At 29.4% G+C, this 13588-nt stretch overlaps 1 protein-coding gene across 9 annotated transcripts in view; it reads right to left on the reverse strand.

Moving 5' to 3' along the window:
- The window catches only part of LOC129236335 (segmentation protein cap'n'collar), a 255187-nt gene that overhangs the window by 118287 nt on the left and 123312 nt on the right, over nucleotides 1-13588 (reverse strand). For 7 of the 9 annotated variants that reach the window (XM_054870673.1, XM_054870672.1, XM_054870670.1 and 4 more), the window contains 2 exons: nucleotides 9402-9581; nucleotides 5947-6031 (listed from right to left, as the gene is read on the reverse strand). In XM_054870673.1, coding sequence (XP_054726648.1) covers nucleotides 5947-6031; nucleotides 9402-9581 — 265 coding nt within the window. Of the gene's footprint in view, nucleotides 1-5946; nucleotides 6032-9401; nucleotides 9582-9820; nucleotides 9935-13588 lie in introns of those variants that run through there. The other 2 variants (XM_054870675.1, XM_054870671.1) reach the window with 2 other exon arrangements.

The following is a 13588-nucleotide window of genomic DNA, read 5'->3' on the forward strand; positions in this document are numbered from 1 at the left end:
TAAGGCAGCACCGAATGTGGATGTTGAAACAATCTTTCGCATACTCGTAAGTTGAGAGAAACATAAACATTCTTATGGCTGAGTATTTGAAAGTCGAGAGTGCGCTGTAGACAAAAGCGGGTTTTCTTGAATTTTAGGCACTAAATTTTTTGGTTCGCATTTTTTATTTCAAATTAGTTAATTTCTTATCAACGACAGATTTCGTTCGAGTGTAGCTCTAATAAGCTTTAAATTGTAGATAAAAAGCATTAACGCTTAAAAATACAGATAAAAATTCTTTCATACAGCATAGCAGTTTTAAACACACAATTAGTCTATTATTTATAAATATATACACACACAAACATACTTACGTGCAATATTTACCTGCAAATGAGCTAAATTTCACAACTTTACGAAATAAAATTATATAAATGTCGATATTTAGACATTAAAAAAAAAAAGAAAATTATGTATTTAGTTTAACTTGCATACATATGTACATATACATACATATTTTATAGAGATGAGTATTGAGCATATTTAATTTGGTAATAAAATCTTAGCAGAGTTACATTCTGATTATTGACGCAAATACGCCTGTAACTCATTTTTTAGATACGAAAATAGAATAGCCTAAACAGAACAATTAAGGAATTGAATTAAAAAAAATGAAAATAATTAAAAAAAATTAGATTAACAAAACATTAATTATTATTATTATTAGAAGGCCATTACGCACTGCGACCAGAGCTGATCTATTGTGAAAAGTATTAATTAAAATATATTAAAAATATTGAATTAAAAAAAAATTAAAAACTTGATTAAAAAACATTAATTTAAAAAACTGTTACATAAATTCAAAATAAAAAAATTAATAAAAAACATTTAATAAAATTACAAATCGTCCCCTTAGTATTAAAATAGCCTATAAATTTTTTGATGTTTTGAGAAAATGAATTTCAAACTTTTTGTCGAAAGTAGCTCTCACCCAAATCTCGTTATGTCTGTAAATATTTATTATTTTTTGACTGACGTTTTGACCCACTTTGTGGAACTAGAATTTGAGAAAATTTTGACCACATATAAAATCGACGATGGAGAATCCAAAAATTCAATAAAAAAATAATAGCCTATGAGCACATAGGCTATTGTTATACTAAGGGGACGAAATATTAAATTGAATTAAAAAGAAAAAATTTTATATTAAAAATATTAATTTAAAAAGTTCAAAAATATTACATTGAAAAAAAAAACAACAAATTAAAACAAAAATAGATAAAAAAATTAGTTACAAAAATTATAAAAAAATTAAAACAAAAAAAAATACCTTAAAAATTTATTTAAAACAACTCAAAAATATTATACAAAAAAATTATATTAAAAACAATTAATGAAAACTAAAAAAACACTAAAAAATTAATTTCAATAAACTAAAAATAGATTAAAAAAAATAATAAAAAAATAAGATAATAATAAGATAATAAATAAAAATAATTAATTAAAGCAATATGTATGTATAATAAAATTCAAAAAAAAAAAATTAAATTGACAACTATTAAATACAAGAAAAAATATGAACTTAAAAAATTACAAACATTAGATTGGCAAAAATTTAGTTTAAAAATTAGTATGTTATATAAATAAGTATTATTAAATACAATAAAAAATAAATTTCAATAAACTAAAAATAGATAAAAAAATATTAAATTAAAAAAATGTATTAAAAAAAATAATTAAAGAAATATGTATAACAAAATTAAAAAGAATAAATAAAAAAAAAAAATAAAAAACATTAAATTGAAAAAAAAAAACAAAATTAAATAAAAGAAACAATTTAACTTAAAAAAAGCAGAAAAATTAGATAAACAAAAATTATTTTAAACAAAATTAAAATATTATATAAAAAGAAAACATTAGAAAAATTAAATTTAAAAAAATAATTTAAAATATTCAATTAAAAAACACTAAAAAAATTAATTTCAATAATTTAAGAATAGATAAAAAACTTAATAAAAGAAAAAATATTAAATAAAAAAAATTAGATTAAAAAAAACTAATTAAAGAAATACTATATGTATAATAAAATTAAAAAGAAAAAATTAAAAGAAAAAAAATAAAATTGAAAAAAAAAATTCAATATTGTTTTAACTTAAAAAAAGTAGAAAAATTAGATTAACAAAAATTAATTTAAAACAAAATGAAACTATTATATTTAAAAAAAGAATTAAAAATTAATTTAAAAAAATTTATTTAAAATATTTAATTAAAAAAAACACTAAACAAATTAGTTTCAATAAACTCGAAAAAGAAAATTTAAAAAAATGTTAAAAAAAATTAAAAACAAAATTAATTTAAAAAAAATTAGTTTAATATTTATAAAAATAAATTCCTTGCAACTTGATGCAATATTCTACGACATTTACGACATTTACTTGTGCATACGTAAAAAATTATATGTATGTATACATAAAATATATATTTTGTTTAAAAGTGTTGTATTTTGACATTCTGAATTTCTGGCAAAATTTTACTAAGAGCAAATAAACTGAAACTGAAAGAAACCTGCAGTATTTGCATGTAATTTCAAATCATGTATGAATTAAAAAATTATAAAAAAAATCAAATATTTTAAACAATTATGTACAAGTTGGCGCAAAATTAATTACTCTATCCGAAGATTTGCAATTCTTGCAAATGGCGTCGTATGGCGATCATATTTGACAGTTGTGAACTAGGCGGCTGCAGTAGGAAAATAAACAATCAATGGAGCGCGTAATAGTCAAAACAAAGATTTCCATTACTCAAAGTAATTATTTTTTTGTATTTATTAAAAGAGTTATGCAAAAACCAAATTGAATGATTAATTTTGCACCACCTTGCACATACACATATGTATATGCACATATGTATATGCAAATATGTATATGCATACCACTCATTTGCGGCAGAAGTGCCGTAAAAACAAAAATTAAAAAAAAAAAATTAATAAATAAATAAAAAAAAATTAAAAAAATAAAAAAAAAATTAAAAAAAAAAAATAAAAAAAAACATTAAAAAAAAATTTCGATAAGCATGCAAAAATGGCTTATTTTATGATGCATGAAAAATTCATGGTCATGTTATATACCATATAGAAATAGTCGAAATAGTGTGTTATTTGTTTTTGTTACTTCAGTTGTTGTTTTTCCCAAAGAATTTAAAGTTTTTTTATTAATTCCCTTTAAATGCAGTAAATAAATATGAATCAGTACAAAAAAGAAGTCAAAGATAAAAAAATGCTAATTTTTGCTATTGAAGTCTAAAAATTGAATTTATTTTCTATGTCAAATATCTATCTTGACATACTGTATATGTACATATATATTGCGCAATATATTTCTTTTGGTCGCAGTGCGCAGTAGCCTAATAATAATAATAAATATTCTAAGAGTAGCTGCTTTCGATTCACCAACCATCTAGCGAGTAGTGAATAAAACAAAAAAAAGCCAACGTTGCATATTAATGGGCCTAATTGCATTATTTTCATTTTTAGAAACTGTTATGTAATTTCATTGCTTATCAAAGCATCACGCCTGAAAGTATGCAAAATAGAATATTAACAAAAAAAAATATCCCTACTTATGCTCGGAAGCACTGGCTTTAACATGTCGCTTGAGTCGTTAAGCTGTTGGTGCTTTCACTTAAAAATTTTCCACCCCGCAAGCAGTGGAATTCTACGGCGAGCAGAGATGTGATGAATCGAAAGCAGCTGGTATCTCTTTAGCTGAAAATGCGTTTTTACTTTTACTTAGCGAGGCATAGTAGATTGACAACTTTGAAGATGTTTTACTCAAATCTTACATTTTTTGATTTATGACGTTCCTTTAGCAAACGAACTATATATTTTTCTGTGGTAGTGGTAGTATTTACGAGATGTGTTCAAGAAATATCGCGAATTTTGTGTTTTTTCAAAAATTTTTATTTATTCATTAATATCTATTTTGTCCCCTTCCAAATAATCCTCATGAGATATTATGCACTTGTGCCAACGTTTTTTCCAATCTTCGAAGCACTTCAAAAAATTATTTATTTTTATTTTTTTGATCTTGTACAGCTCCCCTCAGCTTCAGACGGCATCGAAGTCTTTATCTCGTCAATCGTAGCGTAGCGTCGTCCTTTCATGGGCCTCTTCAGTTTCAGGAACAAGAAAAAGTCTCAGGGTGCCAGATCTGGGGAATACGGTGGCTGTGGCATCATTAGTGTATTGTTTTTGGCCAAAAAGTTGCGCACAAGCAACGACGTGTGAGCAGGGGCGTTATCGTGATGCAAGCGCCAATTTTTGTTCTTCCCCAAATCCGGGCGTTTCTGGCGGATTACTTCGAGAAAATTGCGCATAACTTGCAGATAATATTCCTTATTGACCGTTTTACCCTGTGGCAAGAACTCACGATGCACAACGTCCCTGCAATCGAAGAAAACGGAAAGCAAAACTTTTACATTCGACCGAACTTGGCGCCCTTTTTTCGGTCTTGGTTCGTGCGGCAGCTTCCATTGAGATGATTGAGCTTTGGTTTTCACATCATAACCATAAACTCACGATTCGTCACCTGTTATGACCCTCTGGAGCAAATTTGGGTAGTCGCGGACAGAGTCCAACATCTCATTAGCAATGTTCATGTGATGCTGCTTTTGGTCGAAATTGAGCAGTTTTGGTACGAAAAAAATCGAATGGCACGAGCCAATCGATATGTCTAGGAGCTCAGCAACTTCTCTAATGGTGATTCGACAATTGGCCAAAACCATTTTCTTCACTTCATACATTTTTTCGACTGTTGTTGAAGTGCTCGGGCGTCCGGCTTTCGGCGACGCTTTTTGTCGTTCACATCTTCTCGACCTTCTGAGAACATTTTGTACCACCGATAAACGTTGCTTTGGTCCAAAGTAGCTTCTCCGTATGAGCCACAGTCAACATTCGGAATGCATCCGCGCACTTAATTTCGTTTTCAATACAAAATTTGATACAAGTTCTTTACTCCATCTTTTTGAATAGGTAAAAATCGAGCGAAAAGATGAGCCGAACCACGTGCAAGCAAAGCAGCTGTCAACAATTAACTGAACATTCAAAATGGCCGAACTAGTCGGCATGGGTGAGAGACATGAGTACCAACATATCGCCACAAAAAAATCGAAATTCGAATATACGTAACCTGCGAAAATTCAAAATTCGCGATACTTTTTGAACACACCTTGTATTGCAAATATGCTACAAGTAAAATATACAACATTTTGATGATTACTCATTCTAGTATTAAAAAAGAAAAAAATTTACATTAATTTAACTACATTTTTCTGCATCTCCAAAGTACAATAAAAAATTTGTAAATATACTTCTAATTGCTTCATTTACTTGACCCATGGAAATATATATGTATGTATGTACATATCACTCATTTACTTCAATAGTGTCGTAACCCAAAAAACCGAAATGTCGATTAAAACGTTTAAGTTTAAAGTTTACAATTTACTATGTCTGCTCTCCATTTGTGGAACAACAACAAGACGCATGCCGCAAAAAGAAGAAGGAACTTGGCCAAACACCAAAAAAAGGGTATATATGTATATATATGTACACATATACATATACACATACGTCTCACCGTGTAAAAGTAAATGCTTGTGTATTTCCATTTAATCTTCTTCTTCTTCGATTTTTCTCCACATAGCATAAAATCACAGCGCTTGTGGTCATTTCTAATATTTATCTAAAATAATTTTTGTTTTAATTATGAGCCTTTTCAAGATGAATGAGCCACATGTACATATGTATGTATATATATCCCCTCGCCTAATTGCGCACTACCTGCCTGTCGTCAATCACAGACTTCGTCACATTCATATCATACATATACACGATGTTACTCGGTAGCATTCGGCAAATTTCACCACAAATAAGGAATATTTTGGAATATTAATTATATCACTTACCAGTTTCATTATCCACCGTAAAAGGTATGCCAGCCCATTCATCATCAATATCGGATACTGCCGCATCTTTGTCCTCAAAGCTTGGCTATATAACAACAACAATCGTTTTAGTATATTATTATAAAACACAAAAATATGCATAAGAGAATTGTAAAAAAAAAATCAAAAGAAAAAACAGAAAAAAAAATTAATGTCGCGAGTCTGCTGTTGGCTCTGTAAAACATTTCTTTACACAGGTATCCTCTTTCACCTTGCGCTTCAAAACATAGGTGCGTCCTTTTTGCGTATAGATAAAATATTTTGCCTTCGTTGTCTTGAGAAGATTGCGTGATTTCTTCACAAATCCCTTCAAAATTGGCTCAAACCAACACATCCTTGCAAAATCCTCTATGTGTCTCTATGGCTACACTCACTTCAAATGCTACTTATTTACAACTAAAATCAAATCTCTGTATTTTATTCATTTTGATTTTTATGTATTAAAAACGTATTATCTTCAATTTGAGCGCGGTTTGCATGTGATGATCAACGATCTATCGCATTTTTCGCTCAACGATGTTTACCTACATCGTGTGTGTATGTGTCGGAGCATCACATGTTGGATCTAGGCTTAGAGCAATAAAAGATTTAAGAGAATTTTCATTTTTGGGTGCGTACAATTTATATACTAATCTCAGAGCGTTCTCAAAAATAAATGTTTCTTTGCAATCCCATACAAAGCAAAGTACGTACGGGTACATTAGTCTTAACCCTGATGTGGTATGGCATATTCTAGAGCATAACATTTTTAAATCATATAACTCGTGTACTCGTATGATGAAGAAAGTTTTCAGTAGATGAGAAATTTATTACCTACTAATACAGCAATTTGAGTTTGGGGAAAAAGAAATCCATAATTTTTACGGTAGGCATCTCGTAACGCATCGATTAAACAATTTAAAGTTTGTGCGCCTTGTCAAGGGGACATTCGACACTAAAAAAATTCTTTTGCTGTTTTTTGTTTGTTCCATTCAGTTTTGAGTTACAGGCTGTTAACAATGGAAGTCAACAATGAGAAAATTCCATACATTTTACAGTTTTTCTTAGATAAAGGCGGAGCATTTGAAAGCCAGGTCCTCGAAATGGTGAATGGTGTTTACGTGCAATTTTGGTTTCGTCGTTTCCGTTCGGGCATTTTTGATATTAAAGAAAATGCCTATAAAATCACAGAAATGATGGAAGTTGGCCCGTTGTTAGCATCGTCCAAGAGCTAAAAATCAACCATAAAACCGCTGAAATTTTTAATGGTGCCGATACTGCAACGGCCAATTACGGGCAATCTTGGCTTCATCGATTTCGTTCAGGCATTTCGTTAAAGAAAATGTCAATAAGATCGAAAAAGTCGATAAGATCACAGAAATAATCGAAATTGACAGGCATGTTTTTTTTTTTTCGTGTCGGGTCAAACTAGCAAGTACGACATGTTAGTAGTGGTAACATCGCCCAGACGCTGAAGATCGTCCATAAAACAGTTTTAAATCACTTTCGCAAAAATGTTACGTGAAAATAATGAATTTCTTTTTCCTCGAACTAATTTTTCAACTTTTTTCGAACTTTGAAATTTATTGACGAGAACGTACGAAGACCTAAAATTTTAATAATCTTTCAAATACGTAGCTGACTCGGTAGTTAAGTGAGCATGTCTATGTTCACATAAATGGCCGCGAAAGAGCCAATCTTTTTCTGTCGTGATTGGGTTAGTTTACTGGTCTCTTTTACTAAAGCTTTCCTCCCTTATCAAATTTTGCTTTCATATAATGTGGCTTTGTACGAGGAAAAAGTGTTAATTTGATATAGGTACTGTCGATTGCAGAAAGAAATAATGAATTTTCTGTTTTAAAATTTAAAATCTTAACTTTAATATTTTTTAGCTCAAACATATTTCAAACTTTACAACCAGCATAAAAATTCATCGAGATTAATTTCAAGTGGTTGGATGATGAGGCGCTGCCTTCACTAAAAAAATGATTTTATTTGAAAATGCGTACATTTGACTAGCTATGCTGCATGCTCAAATTTTTCTATTATACCTTAACATTGTCATACAAGGTGGCGCAAAATTAATCATCCATTTATGTTTCTAAGTGACTTTTTTATTAAATAAAAAAATAATGCACCTTATTCCCTTTTTAGAAGATAAAAAAATTCGTGTACAAAAAATTCGTGTAAAAAAATTCGTGTAAAGAGAATTAGGTGAAATTAATATTGAAAAATTCTTCTTAGAGTCCACTTAAGCGCCTTTGAGGATGACTTGAAGAAATTCTCCAGCCTAGATCCCTTTTCTCTCCTCCACTACATCAACAGCACTGGATGGCTGTAGATGGTTTTTTCTCTTAATGTTTTCACAGGTAGTGGTCCACATTATGGTATCACTACTTGAAGTGTACCTGGGGTGCTCTTGCCATCTTACCTACCTACCTATCACTTAAGCGTTTATTTCGTGCTTACACATTTTAATTTAAACCCTTCGTGCATGCGAAGAAAAATCTCACTCTATTTGCTTTATGAATGAGATTCAAGCCAAATTTATAAAATATTGAAAATCGTGTTAAAACAAAACGATTGGTGTAAAAACGAATTTTTTTCTTTTAACTTGTGTTAAATCAAATTTGTGCAAAATATGCATTTTTTTCTTTTTAACTGATAATAAATCAAATTTGTGCAAAAAATTTTTTTTCTTCTTTTTAACTTGTGTTAAATCAAATTCGTGTAAATAATTTTTTTTTAACTTGTGTTAAATCACATTCGTGTAAAAAAATATTTGTTTCTTTTTTTAACTCGTTTTAAATCAAATTTGTGCAAAAAAATATATTTTTTTAACTTTTTTTTTTAATGTTTAAACAGAGAATTAGGTGTAATTATTTTGGGCAACGGAATATTGTAATCTTTACGCCCTCCATTCCCTGTCTGCTTGTACACTGCGCAGTCGTGAAATTTGATTGACATGCGACGCCATTTGCAAAAATTATAAATCTCACAATAGGATGATTAGTTTTGCGCCACCTTAGATTGCTATACAAGTTTACACCACACCACAGTTCCAACTTAAATTATTTTCCACCACATCACAGTCGGGTTAGGAGGTACAAAAAAATACCTCAGCTTTAAAGTCGCAAGCCACCTATAAAATTTGCAACGAGTATTTTTTTTTTCAGAGAGCGCTTAAGATATTCCCCTACACCACTGTAGCCAAAAAAAGAAGCGCAATTTCACCTGTTGTGAAATTGGCTTTTACACCTAAGCGGTCTTCTACCTGTAATCAGCTGGTGCTACTGTTGTTGCTATTGGAAATCCCGCGCTCTTACGCCGCTTGTGCAGTAAATTTATCAAAGAGCATAACTGTGCCTCAACTAAGCACTCGTCGATCTCATGCTTTTCTAATGTTCTCGTTGTTGGCGCCACTCACTATCACTTACCTTATCTAATTTAAGCTCTTTCAATGCTTTCAACTTCTCAATGTCGTCATCAGAAACCAATACGCCTGTTGTACCACTACTGCTACTATTATTGCCAGTTGCGTTTAGCAGATGCGGTGGTGTCAATGTATAACCCAGATCGACATCTTGCTTCCACAGCACATCGACAATTTCGCTCTCCTGCAATTGAACGTAGTAGGTGGAAGTTTGAGTACACGTCGTAGCGCAAAAAGCAAAAGCATTATGTATGTATGTATGTGTGTATGTTTCTAGTATATGAATGGTCCTATGAATTTATGAAATTTAGGAATATTCCATGCCGATTTGCGAATCGACTGGATTAAAAGCAGCGGTGAACGAGTCAAGTTGTTTGCAATTGTTTGGTTCTTTGTCACAAAATATTTCATTAAATAACTCACTTTGTTTATGTATGCCCGCATTTGAGATGATTGGGAGTACGTTATTTTATAAGAATTCTGCAAATGAAAATGTTTCACTTTTCACTATTTTCTGCGATTGTTAGGCTTTCACTTGATCTAAAACTTTGGAAATAAGTCTACTGTCCTGAGTGTTTATGATTGCGTTTTTGCAATTTAAAAATTTCGTTTTTTGCTTTCTCTGTGCACGCTGAAAACGTCTTTCTACGACATTGGCTCTTTACAAAATTACTCTTTTTCTTAGTAATATTTTTGTTTCTAGCTTTCTTTGATTTTGTCTATCTGCTGATAGCCAGACTCGGCTACGAAGTATAATTTTCATTTATGAAGATACGTTTTTTTTGTGTTATTATTATTGCTCTCTACATACTTAGTTTTATAACTGCTGGCTACTGATAAGCATTCACCAAAGAGGCAGCGCGATTTGTGTGACGCATTTACAGACGGCGACATATGGGAGTACCTCAACATTTCGATCACTTTTGAGTATCTTTTTATTTAGAGAAGCATAGCTCAGTGCTTGACAAAAACCATATAAATCCAAATTTCAAACTTTATGTAAAAATTCAACAAATTAAGTCTAAAAAAGGTTTGTACATTTGATGGAGAAAAGAAAGAATTTATAAAATTGAACGGATAGTAATTTCAAGGTTGCACATCAACACACTAAAATTAAATAAGCTACGAGTGTCATTTGCAAAGTCCGTGCCGAGCCAGAGGGCACCAATGGCGCGTATCGCGTTTATGTTTAGTTAGTAAAATTTCTTGTAAGAGGCGGTCGCCGTAGCCAAATGGGTTGGTGAGTAACTACCATTTGAGAGTGCGTAGCTTCAAATCTCCGTGAAGGAAACAGCCAAATAATAGAAAAAGGCACACAATGGCAAACCTCCGAGTGTATTTCTGCCATGAAAAAAAGTTCCTTAAAATAAACCTTTTGACGTTCGGAATCAGCTTAAAACTGTAGGTCCCTCCATTTGTGGAAAAACACCAAGACACCCATCACAAATAGGAGGAGGAGCTTCGCCAAACTCCTAACAGAAGTGTGCGCACCAATTATTAATTATTATTGCATAAACGAATGGCTATTGTTCAGACTTGCACAAATCCTATTATTTGAAGAACAAACTGGAACATAAAGCAAGGGATCCACAACTAAAGGGTTTTTCAATAAGGGCGGGTAGATGTTGAAATGGAATAAAATGGCGTTTGCTGTGCGGCACGTAGCGCCGTCCTGCTGGAACCACATGTCGTCTAGGTCCATATGGTTCAATATGGGTCATAAGAAATTGGAAGGGCCACCACGTCTACCGAAAAATGGGCGCAATGCGCGGAACGTTTGCGTTAATGAACACTCATTTTGATAATAAAGTTTTATCATTTGAACGTGCTGTTCAATCGTATAACTTGCCATGATGATTTGGCATAAACAACTGAATAATAAACAAAAGATTTGACAATTTTGATAAAAAAAATTTTGGAATTCTTCTAGTTTTTATATAAAGTTTGAAATTTGGGTTTACATGGCTTTTGGTTGGGAATGAGCTATACTTTTATACAAAAAAAAAACATATAACAAAATAATAAAAATAAAAAAAAATAAAAAAAAAAAAACAAAAATAAAAAATAAAAACAAAAATAAAAAATAAAAACAAAAATAAAAAAAAAAAATAAAAAAAAAATAAAAAAATAATAATAAATAAATAAAAACAAACAAAAAATATAACATTCGAAAAAAACAAGAAAAATTTGCAACATACTATTGTACAATATATAAAGTTCAAAATTCGGATTTATATGTTTTTGAGCTACACTTTTATATAAGAATAATAATAAAAACAAAAAACACAAAAAAAATAAATAAATAAAAAAATAAAAACATAAAAATAAAAACAATAACATTTGAGAAAAAAAAGGAAAATAGTCAAAAGTGATAAAACATATTGAGGTGCTATTGTTCTGCCGCGAACTGTACTCTCGTAAATTACCACATGTACGTTCGGCGCTTCGCATCGGAATATCAACACTAATTCGGAAGGCGATTTCTTATCAGCAACGCTCTTTTGTTACTTTTAGTTTTGTGTTGTGAATATGGCGTGCTCTTCTTGCTTTGCTAATAAGCCTCTCGAAAGAGTGCCAGGCCTCTCTCTCTTACTCTAAATACATACAATTCATTACTTAAGCTATACATAGTAGGTTTTAGCATTGTATATTTCGGTAATTACGGGACCACCACACTACCACCCATAATCATGCGGCACTCAGTAGGTGCGATGTCGTAAAATTCTTTTGATAAATATCTGTCAACAGAACAGAATTGGGTTGTTGATTTTTACGCCTTAAAAAAGTGGTATATTGGCTCCTCGTCCAGCAGTCTTTTCATTAATACTAAAGCGTGCGAAGCAAATTTCGTTAAAAATGATGTACATATGTATAGTATGTATGTATGTATTCGGAAAAGTAATTGAACTTATTTATTTGAAGGCTCCAATTATAGAAATGTTATGTCTACATCAAGTGTCGGCATGTGCGGATTATGCACACATTTTTGTATTATATGTACATAGCGCCATATATACACGGCAGTGGCCAGTTAAAGGTTGCCAGCCATTAAAAATTGATGTATTCGACCGAATCCGTATTTACCAAAAAAAATGTATGCACGTCTGAAGAAATTCCACGATTTTGTGAAAACATTCCATTGAGGAGATAATGAAAAAGGAATTATGGGATTAATTAAGTAATAATCAAAGTATGAGCGAAATGGGTAAATAAAAAAACTAAAATTAAGTTATATTAATTCTCTTTCGTTATGCAAAAGTAGAAATATCGTTATATTAGTTCTTTTTTATTTTATTTATTTATTTTTTATTTATATTTATATTTATCTTTTTTATTTTTATATTTTTATTTATTTGTTTTTTTTTGTTTAATTATTTGTTTTTTTATTTATTTATATGTTTTTATATTAATTTATATTTTTATTTATAGAAATATTTTTATTTATTTGAATATTTCTATATTTATTTATATATTTTTCTATTTATTTACATATTTTTTTTTAATTTTGTTTCTCATTTATATATATATTTTTTACTTAAACATTTTTTTCTTTTATATATAAGTATCTTGTTTTATATTTTTTAATTATTTATTTTTTTTATTTAATTTTAATTCATTATTTTAATTAATTTATTTTAATTTAATTTTTTTAAATTTAATTTATATTTTTTATTTTTTTTTTATTTTTTTTTGTATGTTTTTTATTTTTTTTTTCAAAATTACATTTATTTATATTTTATCTATTTTATTTTATTTTTTTCTATATTTTATATTTATTTTTTAAATTTAATATTAATTTATTTATTTTTTAAATTTAATTTATAATTTTTTGCATTTTTTTATTTATTTAAAATTGTATTTATTGATTTTTTTTTTTATTTATTTATTATTATTATTTTTTTTTATTTATTTTTTTTTTTATATTTCTTATTTATTTTTTTTATATTTCTTATTTATTTTTTTTATATATTTTATTTATTTTTTTTATATTTTTTATTTATTTTTTTATATTTTTTATTTTTTATTATTTCTTTCTTTTTTTTGTTGTATAGGAGATCGTTCGAGAGTTTATTGTAATATCAAAATAAAACAGGTTCGGGTTTTTCCTTTCCCGAAATATCTCCGCGCCAATTTCGGCCAAGTGAAGTCGATAAGCGTGAACAATCTATTCCACTTATCGATGCTTTGATA

Source organism: Anastrepha obliqua, chromosome 1 (genome assembly GCF_027943255.1).
Source record: "Anastrepha obliqua isolate idAnaObli1 chromosome 1, idAnaObli1_1.0, whole genome shotgun sequence".
Taxonomy (NCBI): Eukaryota; Metazoa; Arthropoda; class Insecta; order Diptera; family Tephritidae; genus Anastrepha; species Anastrepha obliqua.